This window comes from Cetorhinus maximus, chromosome 11 (assembly GCF_964194155.1).
Source record: "Cetorhinus maximus chromosome 11, sCetMax3.hap1.1, whole genome shotgun sequence".
In the NCBI taxonomy this organism is placed as follows: domain Eukaryota; kingdom Metazoa; phylum Chordata; class Chondrichthyes; order Lamniformes; family Cetorhinidae; genus Cetorhinus; species Cetorhinus maximus.
Genome location: NC_135889.1, coordinates 61464073 through 61476366, shown reverse-complemented (window position 1 = coordinate 61476366; position 12294 = coordinate 61464073). Strand labels below are relative to the sequence as shown.

At 40.0% G+C, this 12294-nt stretch overlaps 1 protein-coding gene across 2 annotated transcripts in view; it reads left to right on the top strand.

Annotated features, from left to right (window-relative positions):
* Positions 1 to 12294, top strand: part of LOC144686633 (mitogen-activated protein kinase kinase kinase 20-like) — a 131123-nt gene that overhangs the window by 36264 nt on the left and 82565 nt on the right. For both annotated transcript variants that reach the window (XM_078552087.1, XM_078552086.1), the window contains exon 9: positions 8721 to 8795. In XM_078552087.1, the coding sequence (XP_078408213.1) occupies positions 8721 to 8795 (75 nt within the window). The remainder of the gene's footprint in view (positions 1 to 8720; positions 8796 to 12294) is intronic.

Sequence of the window (12294 nt, the reverse complement as noted above, 5' to 3'; positions counted from 1 at the left end):
TCAGCCATCAACAGTGGCACTTACTCAGCAAGAACCTGGTTGCCAATGCACGTTTTGAATTCTGCCAGGACTAGTATCCCATTATAGCCTTGGTTCAGCGCAAAAACTGAATTGTGGAGATGAGGTGAGAGTGATTTCCCTTGACATCAAGTCATCTTTTGACCATGTATGGCACCAGGGAGAGCTAGTAAAACTGAAGCCACTGAAATCAGAGGCAAAGTCTCCAGTGGCTGGAGTCATAATTGGCTGAAAGAAAGATGGTAATGGTTATTATAGGCCAATCACCTCAGCCTGGGACATCATTGCAGGAGTTCCTGATAGCTACGTTCAACTATTTTTAGTTGCTTCATCAATGACCTTCTGTACATTGTAATGTCAGAGATAGGGCTCTCGGTTGATGATTGCACAGTGTTCAGCTCCATTCACAACTCCTAAGATAACTAAATAGTACATGCCCATTTAGAGCAACATCCAGGCTTGGGCTGACAAGTGGCATGTAACAATTCTGCTGAACAAGTGCCATCTCCAACAAAAGAAGTCTAACCACCTCTACTTGATATTTATAGCTGACACCTGCTGAAGATTTCCAGCATTTTTTGTTTTTCATTAAAAATGCAATAAGGCTTTTATTTTGTATAGAGCATTGCATCTGTAAGTGCCTGGATCTGCTTTTTAGTTAGTATTACAACATTAAAGGAAAATCACTATGGTAGATGTGTTCATGTTTTGAAAAATGAAGAGATCTTTTGGGATTCAAAGGATTAATCGAATACTAATGATGAACAGAAAGATTGTATCTGAATTGGATGTGCTATTTTCAGAGGGGTTCTCTGATAAATTTCACATGTTCCTTGCTGATGTTCATAAACCCCAAAGGTGGCACCGCACTTATTATAATAAAGGAGCTGTTTTTGTTTGTGTACAATATCTCTCTGTAGAGAGATGTTATCCTAGCAACATCAGGTTTTAGCCCCCATTTGACATGAATTTTGAAAATCTTGCTTAAAAAAGAAACTGTATAAAATGTGCCCAGATAATTTTTCAGGCCTCTACTCTCCGTATGCAACTTTTCCCACGTGGTTTTCTCGTTTTTCTTTTAAATGTTTACTGCTTTGGTGCCAATTTTTCCTAATAATATTATCTGTTGTGAAACTTTCCCTGAAGGCAGTACTGATTTGTCTATTCAAGTTTCGTTGACATTAGGAAGTTGAGGTAATACTTCAGGAACCTCCAACTATATATTGTAATTCTCCCCACTATTTGAAACTACATTGGAAATGTGGAACTGGCATGTATATTTGAACTGCATGATGTTGGTCTTGTGTGTTTTGCTAACTTCTAAGTTTCCTTAAAAATTGAATTAAATCTCCCTACGCACATGAATAACATGTTTTCAGTTTTACGTACTCGCTGTATATCTATCAGAGGTAGGATTGCACAAATACAATTTAAGAGGAACTAACAGCCGTGTTTATTTCATAAAGTGGAACTCTTTAGCAATGAAGATTTTTTTAAAGTTTCAACAGGGAGGAATCATTTGATCATCGTGTAATATAAAGATGCTTAAATCTTCAGCCTACTAGGCCATCTGCAAATATTGATGCAATCTTAGGGATTCAAGTAGATATTGATGTAATTCCAAGATTCAGTCTGTCAGCTACCCAAAGGAAAAACAGTACAATCATTTCAATGTTAGTGTATAGCAATTGAAATGCTGTGCTTATAAGTCAACAGAACTATGCAAAATCTCCTTATGGCCTTTCTGTATCCAAGGAGCCTAGTTTGAAGACTTATAATTCAGGGTATGACCTGAAACTCACTGAAATTGTTGTGGAAGGAATTTATTCAGGTTTGTAAAAAATGATACAGCAAAAAAATTGAAGTCACAAATACAGACCCTGATTAAGCTGTTGTATAAATAACCCCTACCCAGGTAGATGGCTGTCAATTTCAAGCATGGCTGCCCAATTCCACATGCTGGTAGATTCCCCTCTCTACTTGACAACATTGCTAGGCCCTAATGAGTACCCAAGAGAGGCTAGGCTCCAGTGTCCCTCCCATACATCTTACCAGGATGTTGCATCCTCTCAAAGTAGTACTAAACTTCATTGCTCTGCTAGGTCCCATCTTTCCTCAGCCTTCCTCAGTGTTTGCAGATGTCAACACGCCTTCCCCAAGTGATGTCGGATCCCAGTTTTTCACTCCCTCCCACTATTAGTGGTATATCCCATCTTGTCCCCCACACATCAAATGCTGCCAAGGCCCTCGCCACCTATTTAAAAAAAAAAATTAAATCCTTGCCTAAGCCTTAAGCTAAACACTTATCAAACCTCTACTGCCTTTTCTCACTCCATCCCATGGGCCAGCGCGATCAGCCCAGTAACCTGGAGCCCACATAACTCAGGCAGTAAAGTATCGAAGAAGAGTCATATTGTACTCAAAACGTTAACGGTGTTTCTCCACAGATGCTGCCAGACCTGCTGAGTTTTTTTTTCCAGTACTGTGTGTTTTTATTATAGTAAAGTATCTTCTAATCTTAAGGTCAAGTCCCTGTACACTGTTGCTTTTACTGGATACAGTGGTTATGTTACTGGGTTAATAAGTTAGAGGCCCGGTCTAATAATGCTGACATAACTTTAAATCCACCACAGAAGCTGGGGAATTTAAATTCAATTAAAGAAAATCTGGAATAGAAAGCTATTATCAATAATAGTGACCATGAAACTACCGGATTATCATAAATCCCATCTGGTTCACTAATGTGCTTTTAAAGAAGGAAATCTGCCATCTTCATCCAGCCTTTCATCTCTCAACTCAGCAATGTGTTTGGCTCTTGACTGCCCTCTGAAATGGCCTAGCAAGCCACTCAGTTATATTCAAGAAGGTAACTCACCACCATCTTCTCAAGGGCAATGAGGGTTGAACAATAAATACCAACAGCCATATCCCATGAATTAATTTTTTAAAAATTCTCTTTTCTGCACATATTGCATTAGCTTCTACATAGCCTGCACCCATCCAAAAGTGCAAAGTAGTGATTTAGTACATCAATAATAGGAGGCATGTAGAGTTATTCAAAGATATTGGGAGACTTACAGGAAATGTCCATAAGGCATGGGCAATGCTAAGAGCTAAGAGTCATGCTCAGTTTATTCTTGTCAAACCAAAATTACTAAATGTTTCAATTTCTGATTTGATGAATACCTGACAAAAGTTACCAATGAATATCCAGCAACCCTCACAAAATCAACTATTCGCTCACTCAAAAGAAATTTCAAATTATATTTGACAGCCATGTCACCCAGCCCACCAAATACATGTAAAATATTTTATTATTTAAATTATCCTGTTTAAAATAAAATAAACAAAATAACTACACCTTCCGCAACTGAATTTAAGAGAGATCTCACTATGTTGGGAAGAGGACTCTGCAGTGTGGAAGAAAACACTTTTGCCAACACTTAAACCAGCAGCTGTTCAGTATCTTTGAGAAATTGGAGAAAAACTGATTGCTTCCTACTCATCCAAGAGGAGAGTGGTTATACTAATCAACAAACGCCTTCACTCTAGAGGCAAATACTCTCAAATTTCCAATGTTAATACAATGTTGAATAGCAGGATAACCCGTATTGATGCCCTCAGCCCCCTGTTCACCACATCACGATTCCTCGGGTTATGGCCAGGATTTTACGGCCCCTTTACGGGATATTACCACCCCACTGAACTGAATGGGGATTTAAATGGCTCTCCGCATCCGCTGCAGGGAGACACATCGTGGCGGGGCTGTAAAATCCAGGCCTATGTTTGGAAGGCACAGTGATTGTGAGTGTGAAATTAACTGTGTCCTCTACCCACAATGGGAAAGAATTTCAGCAAGCATAGGGAAGTCAGAACAATCTAAAAGCACTGTAATGACCTGAGCTTGAAGATGTTAATAGACCCTACAGCGAACAGAGAAGAAATCAGCCACATAAGACATTCTCCAGGATATACTATTAGGTTCCTGAAGTAATACCACATGATCCCAAGTCATAGACGGATGTAGGGTCAACGGTCACTTCAGACTATAGTGCCAAATAATGCAATTATGTAAATGTGCACGTTACTTTTGCTTTATTGTGTCTAAGCACAAATCAAGGATGATCTTATTTCAAAATTTCTGGATTTTACAAAATGCTCTGCTGAGCTATTTGCCAATGTTTAGCTTGTAGGGCTAGATTGGTATTTAAAATGGGTGAACTTCATGCAAAAATTGGATGAGCAGATTTGTTTGTTTACCTTAGATGATATAAATAAAGTGCTTTATGCTGTAAATTTAAAAAGAATGAAGGCACAAGCAGCTGCTGGATTACAGTTCCCAGAATAGACTTTATAGCTGCCACCCTCTGGCAGGGCTGATGCTTAGGAGGCTGTGGCACATGCAGTAGCCAGTCTGACCCTAGATGAGGAAATAGTTTTGGAGTTCTAATGACACAGTCAATTCAACTTTCAGTTATTCAACTTATTTTAGAGGGGGAATTAAGCATGTAAGCATTGATTGACATCTGAATTCTTATCCACGTGACCAGCCTCCATTCCCAGTTCTCCCAGACTCAGTGGAAAATAGGAACTCTTAAGTCCAATGCGTGACCGAGAAAATAAGAGCAAAGGAACTGCTGCCTTCAGTCATGATGCCTAGAATTCCTTACAGACAGGTAGCTGCAATTGCAGCAGGTACCGTGACCACAGTGGGCTCTTGTATGAACGAGGGTAGATGTAAGAAATGAAAAATAAATTGCAACAGCAGAGCTATTATAAAAAAATACAGCCTATTAAATTAAAGAATTACAGAGCATTGATAAATTGTAATGATACAGCAAAATAAATTGTCACCAATAGAATGTATTGCATTTTATAAATCCCATTAAATAACGACAAAATAAAGTACCAACCATGCATTAGGATATTATTTCAATTATATGCCATATCCTCCTCCCATTCTGCTTTTGCCCAGTGCCATTGCCTTCCAAACCCATGACTACTACTATCTAGAAGGACAAGGGCAGCAGATAGATGGGAACACCACCACCTGGAAGTTTCCCGCCAAGCCACTTACCATCCTGACTTGGAAATCATCCTTCATTGTCGCTGGGTCAAAGCCCTGGAACTCCCTCTAACAGCACTGTGGGTGTACCTACACCACATGGACTGCAGCGGTTCAAGAAAGCAGCTCACTACCACCTTATCAAGGGTAACTAGAGATGGGCAATAAATGCTGGCCCAGCGAGCAAAGTCCACATTTCATGAATGAATAAATTTTTTAAAATCTGTTTCCTTGCATAGTGAGGGTCCAGCTGTTTGTTTTGTTCCAAGCTCCAGTGCTTTTCTCCCCTTCCAGTTTGAGACACGTAAGTCTCCCAATGCGATGATGTAGCAGCTCCTCTGCAGTTTCTCCATATTTGGCCCTTAGAGTTTCCTGCATCTCAGCTTCTGCTAAACAGGAACAGAGTATCTGTGACTTCACTTCAAAGTGTTTTACTGATATAAAGCAATCTGAAATGCCCTGAGGTTGTGATTAATGCTATGTAAATGCAAGTCTTATTTAATAATATTTCGTTGTTATATTTAAATGAATAAAAGTGAACACAATAAATAGATCTTATTTCTACATTGGTATCTCTATTTAAATGTTCACTGTGGCAACTCTGCTACCTATACACTTTTGCTGTTCGGCTGCATTGCCAGCAGTGGACCTGTCCTCACTGCATTTTGTTCCTGGGTCAATGTTACTTATAGGTTCTCCAGTGCTCAGAACCTGCAATACTGCTTTATTGTCCATCCTTAAACTCCATAAACCATCTTGCAGGAGATCCATTAGCAAAATGTAAATGTACAGTAATACTACTTACATGAAGATACCAAAGAAGAACTAATCATCTGTATAAAAGTAGAAATACACATTTGGATCAAGGCCCTTTGTTCAAACTCGATTTTGAGGAAGGATCTCTGTTGAAATATTGACCGATATTTTTCAACTGATGACTGACCTGTATATATCCAGCATTTTTTAATTTCAAGTGTTCATTATTTGTGATTAATTATTTTTCTTCTTCTGACTAATGCCTTGCCCAGTGTTTCACAGATTCTTACCTAATTCTTGAAATTTTGCAGTGAAGTAAAATTGAGTGGATTATTTTATAATTTAGGTACTACTTCCAAAATACTAAATAGTGCAATAAAAAATGTAGGTTCTTTATCAACTGTTGGAAAAGTTTTCGGTGTGCATGGAGTGATCGCAAATCGAACATGTTCCATTTGATAAAACATTGCAATCAGACATCATGTACTTAAACAGTGATTGTGTTTTTTGTTACAATTCTTAATTTCAATCTCTCATCCTCCCTCTCTCCCCTTACCCTCTCCCTTGCTGCCTCTTCCTCCCCCTCTCAAAGCTTGGGCGAGTCCAGGCAGCCTTTAATATAAATTCACAATTGGCTAACTCTGCAACAACTTTGAAGTGAGCTTGTGCCCAGGGTATCAGTTAAGTTGCACCTTTGTTGTTTTTTCATTAACTGAAGACCATAGGTAATTCATTTCATGATGAAAAGTGTATACTGTTCACTTAGGTATTTTACGTATAATAAGCCAGTCTCTTGATTTGTAGTTGTGGCTTGCCTCAATATAATTCTTTCAGCCTATTTTCTACAGAGAGGGGAGAGTGCACATGTGACATCTCAGTGGCTGCTATGTGGAATAGACTTTTCCATTGTGATCCCCAGATCACACTATCATTCATCTGGTAGTTAAAATGCATTTTTTATTGTAGGGAACAATAGGTTCATTTATAGGAGTGATTAGTGACACTGAATCCAGGAAAATATCAACTGTAAAACCTGAACGTTGAGACAATGATATTGTGGAGAGTCAATACTCGTTATATAAGTGTCTTGACATCATAAATTTATGTTCCTGGCTACACAAGGTTGCATTCCCAAGCCTCTGGAGCATTTATTTTTAGAAGGTCTAGCTCGACAGCTCACCCAGTAACTTATTGCGTAAATGTATCAAGGGGTGTGCTAATAAGCCACATAGGGTGGTAACACCATAACTATGATCCAAGTCCGTACTGAGCTAACTGACATGTGGAGGTGATGAAATTGGTTTTAGTGACTTATGGTGGAGATGATGAAGTTGAAGTGTTTCTTAGTAGTATGGGGAAATTTGGCCAGCACTCTATATTTTAACTGGTATCTGCGATTCTCACTGTAAGTTGCACATGATGTTAAGTGAGAGCATGGACTTAATTGTAATGCTTTGCAAAGTTAAACAGTTCACCAACCCACTCTGAAAGCTCACCGCTGAAGATAAACCTCATTACAACCTCAGCCCAAACATGGACAAAAGAGTTAAACTCCAGAGGTGACTGCCTTTGACGTCAAGGTAGCATTTGACTCATTGTGGCATCAAGGACCCTTAGTAAAATTGAAGTCAATGGGAATCAGCGAGTAAACTCTCCACTGATTAGAATCATACCTAGCCCAAAGGAAGAGGGTTATGGTTGTTGGAGGTCAATCATCTTAGCTCCCAGGATATCACTGCAGGAGTTCCTTAGGATTATTAGTGTCCTAGGCTCAACCATCTTCAGCTGCTTCATCAATGATCTTCCTTCTTCTTAAGGTCAGAAGTGGGGATATTCGCTGATGATTGCACCGTGTTCAGAACCATTTGCAACTCCTCAGATACTGAAGCAGTCCATGTCCAAATGCAGCAAAACCTGGGCAACATTCAGGCTTAGGCTGATAAGTGGCAAGTTACATTTGCTCCACAGATGTGCCAGGTAATGATTATCTCCAACAGGAGAGAATCTAACCATCTCCCCATGCCATTCAGTGGCATTATCATCGCTGAATCCCCCACCATCTACATCCTGGGCAGGGTTACCATTGACCAGAAACTTAACCAGACCAGCCTCATAAATACTGGGACCAAAAGAGCAGGTCAGAAGCTTTGAATTCTGTGGCGAGTAACTCATCTGACTCCCCAAAGCCTGTTCACCATCTACAAGGCACAAGTCAGGAGTGTGATGGAATACTCTCCACTTGCCCGGATGAATGCAGCTCCCACAGCACTGGAGAAGCTTGACACCATCCAGGACAAAGCAGCCCACTTAAATAGCACCAATCCATCACCTTAAACTTTCACTCCCTCCACTACCAACGCACAGCAGCAACGATGTATACCATCTACAAGATGCACTGCAGCAATTCACCAGGGGTCCTTTGACAGCACCTTCCAAACCCACGACCTGTACCAGCTAAACGATGCATGGGAACACCACCACCTGGAAGTTCGCTGCAAAGCCGCACACCATCCTGACTTGGAACTATATCGTTATTCTTTCACTGTCGCAGGGTCAAAAATCTGAAACTTCCTTCCTAATTGCACTGTGTGTGTACCCTACACCACATGGACTGCAGCGGTTCAAGAACCACCTGCACTTTCTCACAGGCAATAAAGGATGGGAAACAAATGCTGACCTTGCCAGTGTTGCTCACATCCTTTGAACAAATTTTAAAAAAACACTTGAATGAAATAACCAGAATACCCTTGAAACTATGCTCCAGTAGGATGTTGCTGTCTCCTGGAGGGAAGGAAATTGAAGAAGCCCCAGCTTAGTTGGTTCAATTATTTGTTTCTTTTTTTGTTTACTTTTGTGTAAACTTGTGCTACTTTTATTACAGAGATTGACCATTCCGAAGGGCTGTCCTGCCAGTTTTGCAGAACTACTGCACCAGTGCTGGGAAATGGATCCCAAAGTAAGTACTGAGAAACTTTTTTTTTTACATTGAGGGAATGCTATTGATGACAGAATTGGTTTGCAGGGAGGGAACTGTTAGGGAGGTCCTGCTGCTACTTACAGAATTATCTAGTTCAAAATTTGCAGCCTTTGGAGACCCGCACTTTCATGGGTCCCCACAGCTGCCATCAGCCTCCAGTTAACTTTTCTCTAAATGAGATAAATAGAAGAGACCACCTCTCGGTGGTGAAGGATCTCTCATTTGTGAGCCATCTTTTGGGGCCTCATGTCGTGTGTAAAAGTGCGCTTAGTTTATCAATGTTCCAATCGTACCTGACAATGCACACACTGAAACCTCTGTATTTTTGTTTTCGACCTACAAAAGTGTTGATGGGCTTGACAAATGTAACCATTTGTAATCATAGTTCCTTCACACAGCCTGAAGCACCTGATGCAATGTTCTGAAAATGTACTGATTGTGAGGTAGAACAACGTACTATGTTTAAAGTGTAAAGAATAAAACAGCTGTAGTTCTCAGCAAGACACAGAAATGATGCTTTTATTTTGTAATCGTATTACATTATACCAAACTCCATGGGCTCCCAACTCCCATTTATGTTACTTGCTTAATGTGGCACTCCATAAGCCCATAGGAAGTCGATTTGAGAATACTGACTTGCTTCCCTGTGCATGCTTGCAGCAGAGTGATATCACTCTAGTTCTTTCTTTCCATCAGTTTCTAATTGGGCAGCTTGCCACGATCAGTTTGCCAGGATCAGCAGTATGCCACATCTTGGCCCCGCCACAAGCCTTCTCGAAGCTAATATTACTAAAACTACACATTTCCCTCCCATATAAATACAATCAGCATCAATTATCTGAAAAATCTAGTACTATTCTTGCAGAAAATTACTGACAAGATCTTCACCACTTCGCGTGGATGCACTGTATTCTTGCTGCTGACATTGATGTCATGACTCACATTTAATAGGCCAGAAGTGGAGCCAGTGAATCTGGAAGTAGCTTTCAAGATGGACACAACAGTGGTCTACTGCTGTCACAATAATGGAGGTCATATTTATGAGAGCAGTTGCCAACAGGAGAACTGCGCGTTCACTATCAGCTGTGCTCTTAACATAAAAGGACTGATACAATTTTTGAATCTGGTGGACTTCACCAAAATCGTTTTAAACTCTGATATTTTGCATTTGCAGCTTTCATATCCAGGATGTGCCTATTTAAAGCAAAACATACCTCTGGCATTTCCTTTTAAAGTTTGTGTTGCTGTTAGAAGTCAGTGCTTTACATGCCTACTTTCCTTGGAAAGAAACAGTAGTACTGTCAATCACAGTAACCACATTGTTGTGCTTGTTTTGCGATTATTTAGGATTAAATGACATTGCACTATTGGTCACTGTTGATGCTTTAGCTCTGACACACCATTACAGTCATAAAAAGTGTAAACAGTGTTAAGAAAGTCAAAGATTTCAGTGATATGACTATTCATAAATAATCAACTGTTTGATTTAAATAAGAACATAAGAATAGACCATCAGACCATGAGCCTGTTCCATCATTCAGTGAGATAGATCATGGCTGATCTATACCTTAAATCTATCCCCTTCCTTGGTTCCAAATTCTTTTTAATAACCTTGTCTAGCAAAATTCTATCAATCTCTGATTTAAATGTTTTAATTGAGATAATATCTACTGCTGCTTGTGGGAGTGGCTGCCACACTTCTACCATCCTTTGCATGAAGGGTTATTTTCTAGGTTCTCCCCGAAGGTCCGGGCTCTGATTTTATGGTTGTCTCTCCTTGCCCTAGACTCCCTCACCAGCTAAAACTTTCCACGTATCCTGTCATTATCTTTCAAAACCTCCTTTAACCCTCTTCATTCCAATACAAGCTGTTACGAGCACCGTAAAGACCGATAACTTTTATATAAAAAGAGAAATTCAAACTTCCAACTGATAGCTGAAAGGCTGACGCAAGATTTCAAATTTCAAGATTTTTACTGTAACGAACAGATTAAAAGCATAATGACTAAACACTATTTTTGTAAACAACTTATACTATAAACTACAAAACAAAACTTTCCCCTTTTACCCTTAACGTAACCAAACAACCCACTTCACAGGTATACTTTACACTGTCCCTTAAATGGTCATTCTATTTTCCTATACCAGTCCAAAGTGATTCCTGGCTGCCAGTGATTTACTTTTGTTTTTCTCCTTTCTCAGCCTGATAACTTTTAACCCCAAAACTGTCTTTCAAAGTGAGGGATTTTCCTGATGATTCCCCCCTTACCACAAGCTAGGCAAATCTTCCAGCCTCATTTCAAATCCTCACGAGCTTGATCTTTTCAGTTCGAGTGTGTGCTCCTGTCTGCATTCCTGCATGGTGAATCTTGCAGACTTTCAGCCTCTAACTGCTCCCTCTCTCCCGGATCCTGGGAAACTGCCTTCGTGAATTTACAGGGATGTCTTAGAAGACCTTGCCCTCTCAAAGCCCATCTCCATGGCAGCATGAATCACATGGGCCTTGTATCCATGTTGAAATGCTGATTAACTATCCTTGAGACCCCAATTCTCTTTTATCTTGGTAGTAAATGGACAGCTTAAAGCATAACTGTTTACAACTCAACAGTCTCAACACCTTCCCAGAACTTTGGAGATTAGCAGTCGAACCATTGTAAACACAGATGCTGCTGCCATTGTCTCCAAGTGTGAACACCTTCTTTCCAGCAAAACAATCTGGGTTTCCCTTTAATCCTTAATGGCCACATCACCCAGGCCTATTGTTAGGTAAACTTCAGAACAGGTCACATGACCCCCTTCATTTATCCTAAATTAAAGACACAGTTTCGAAACACAGCAATCTTCTAAACATCATATTTGCAACAAAAAAAAAACAAAAACAGAATTACCTGGAAAAACTCAGCAGGTCAGGCAGCATTGGCGGAGAAGAAAAGTGTCGACATTTCGAGTCCTCATGACCCTTCAGCAGAACTGAGTATAGTTAGGAGAGGGGTAAAATATAAGCTGGTTTAAGGTGGGGGGGGAGAGAAGTTGAGGGGGGAGGTGGTTGTAGGGACAAGCAGTGATAGGATTTGCAACAAAGCCTAGTTTACATCCCTCGTCACAATCTAATCCTTGGAGCCTGAGTCACATTCTGATGAATCTGCACTGCTTTGCTTCCAAGGCCAGTACCTCCTTACTGAGCTGCAGTGCCCTTAATTATACACCGTACTCAAGACATGATCCAGCCAGGACTTTGTATAACTATGGTGAAACTTTCTCCCCTTTATATTCTCGCCTTCTAATTATGAAGGCTAACATTTGTTTGTATTTATTACATTTTAGTGACCTATGTATGTGGACCCCTAAATCTCTTTGGATCTTCACTATTAATTAATAGTTGGATCTAACATTTTTTGATTCAATAGGGATGAACTAATACCTAACTGCATCTACAAAAATCTTGTCTTAATCTGTCAATGACTCTTTGTAATTTTAT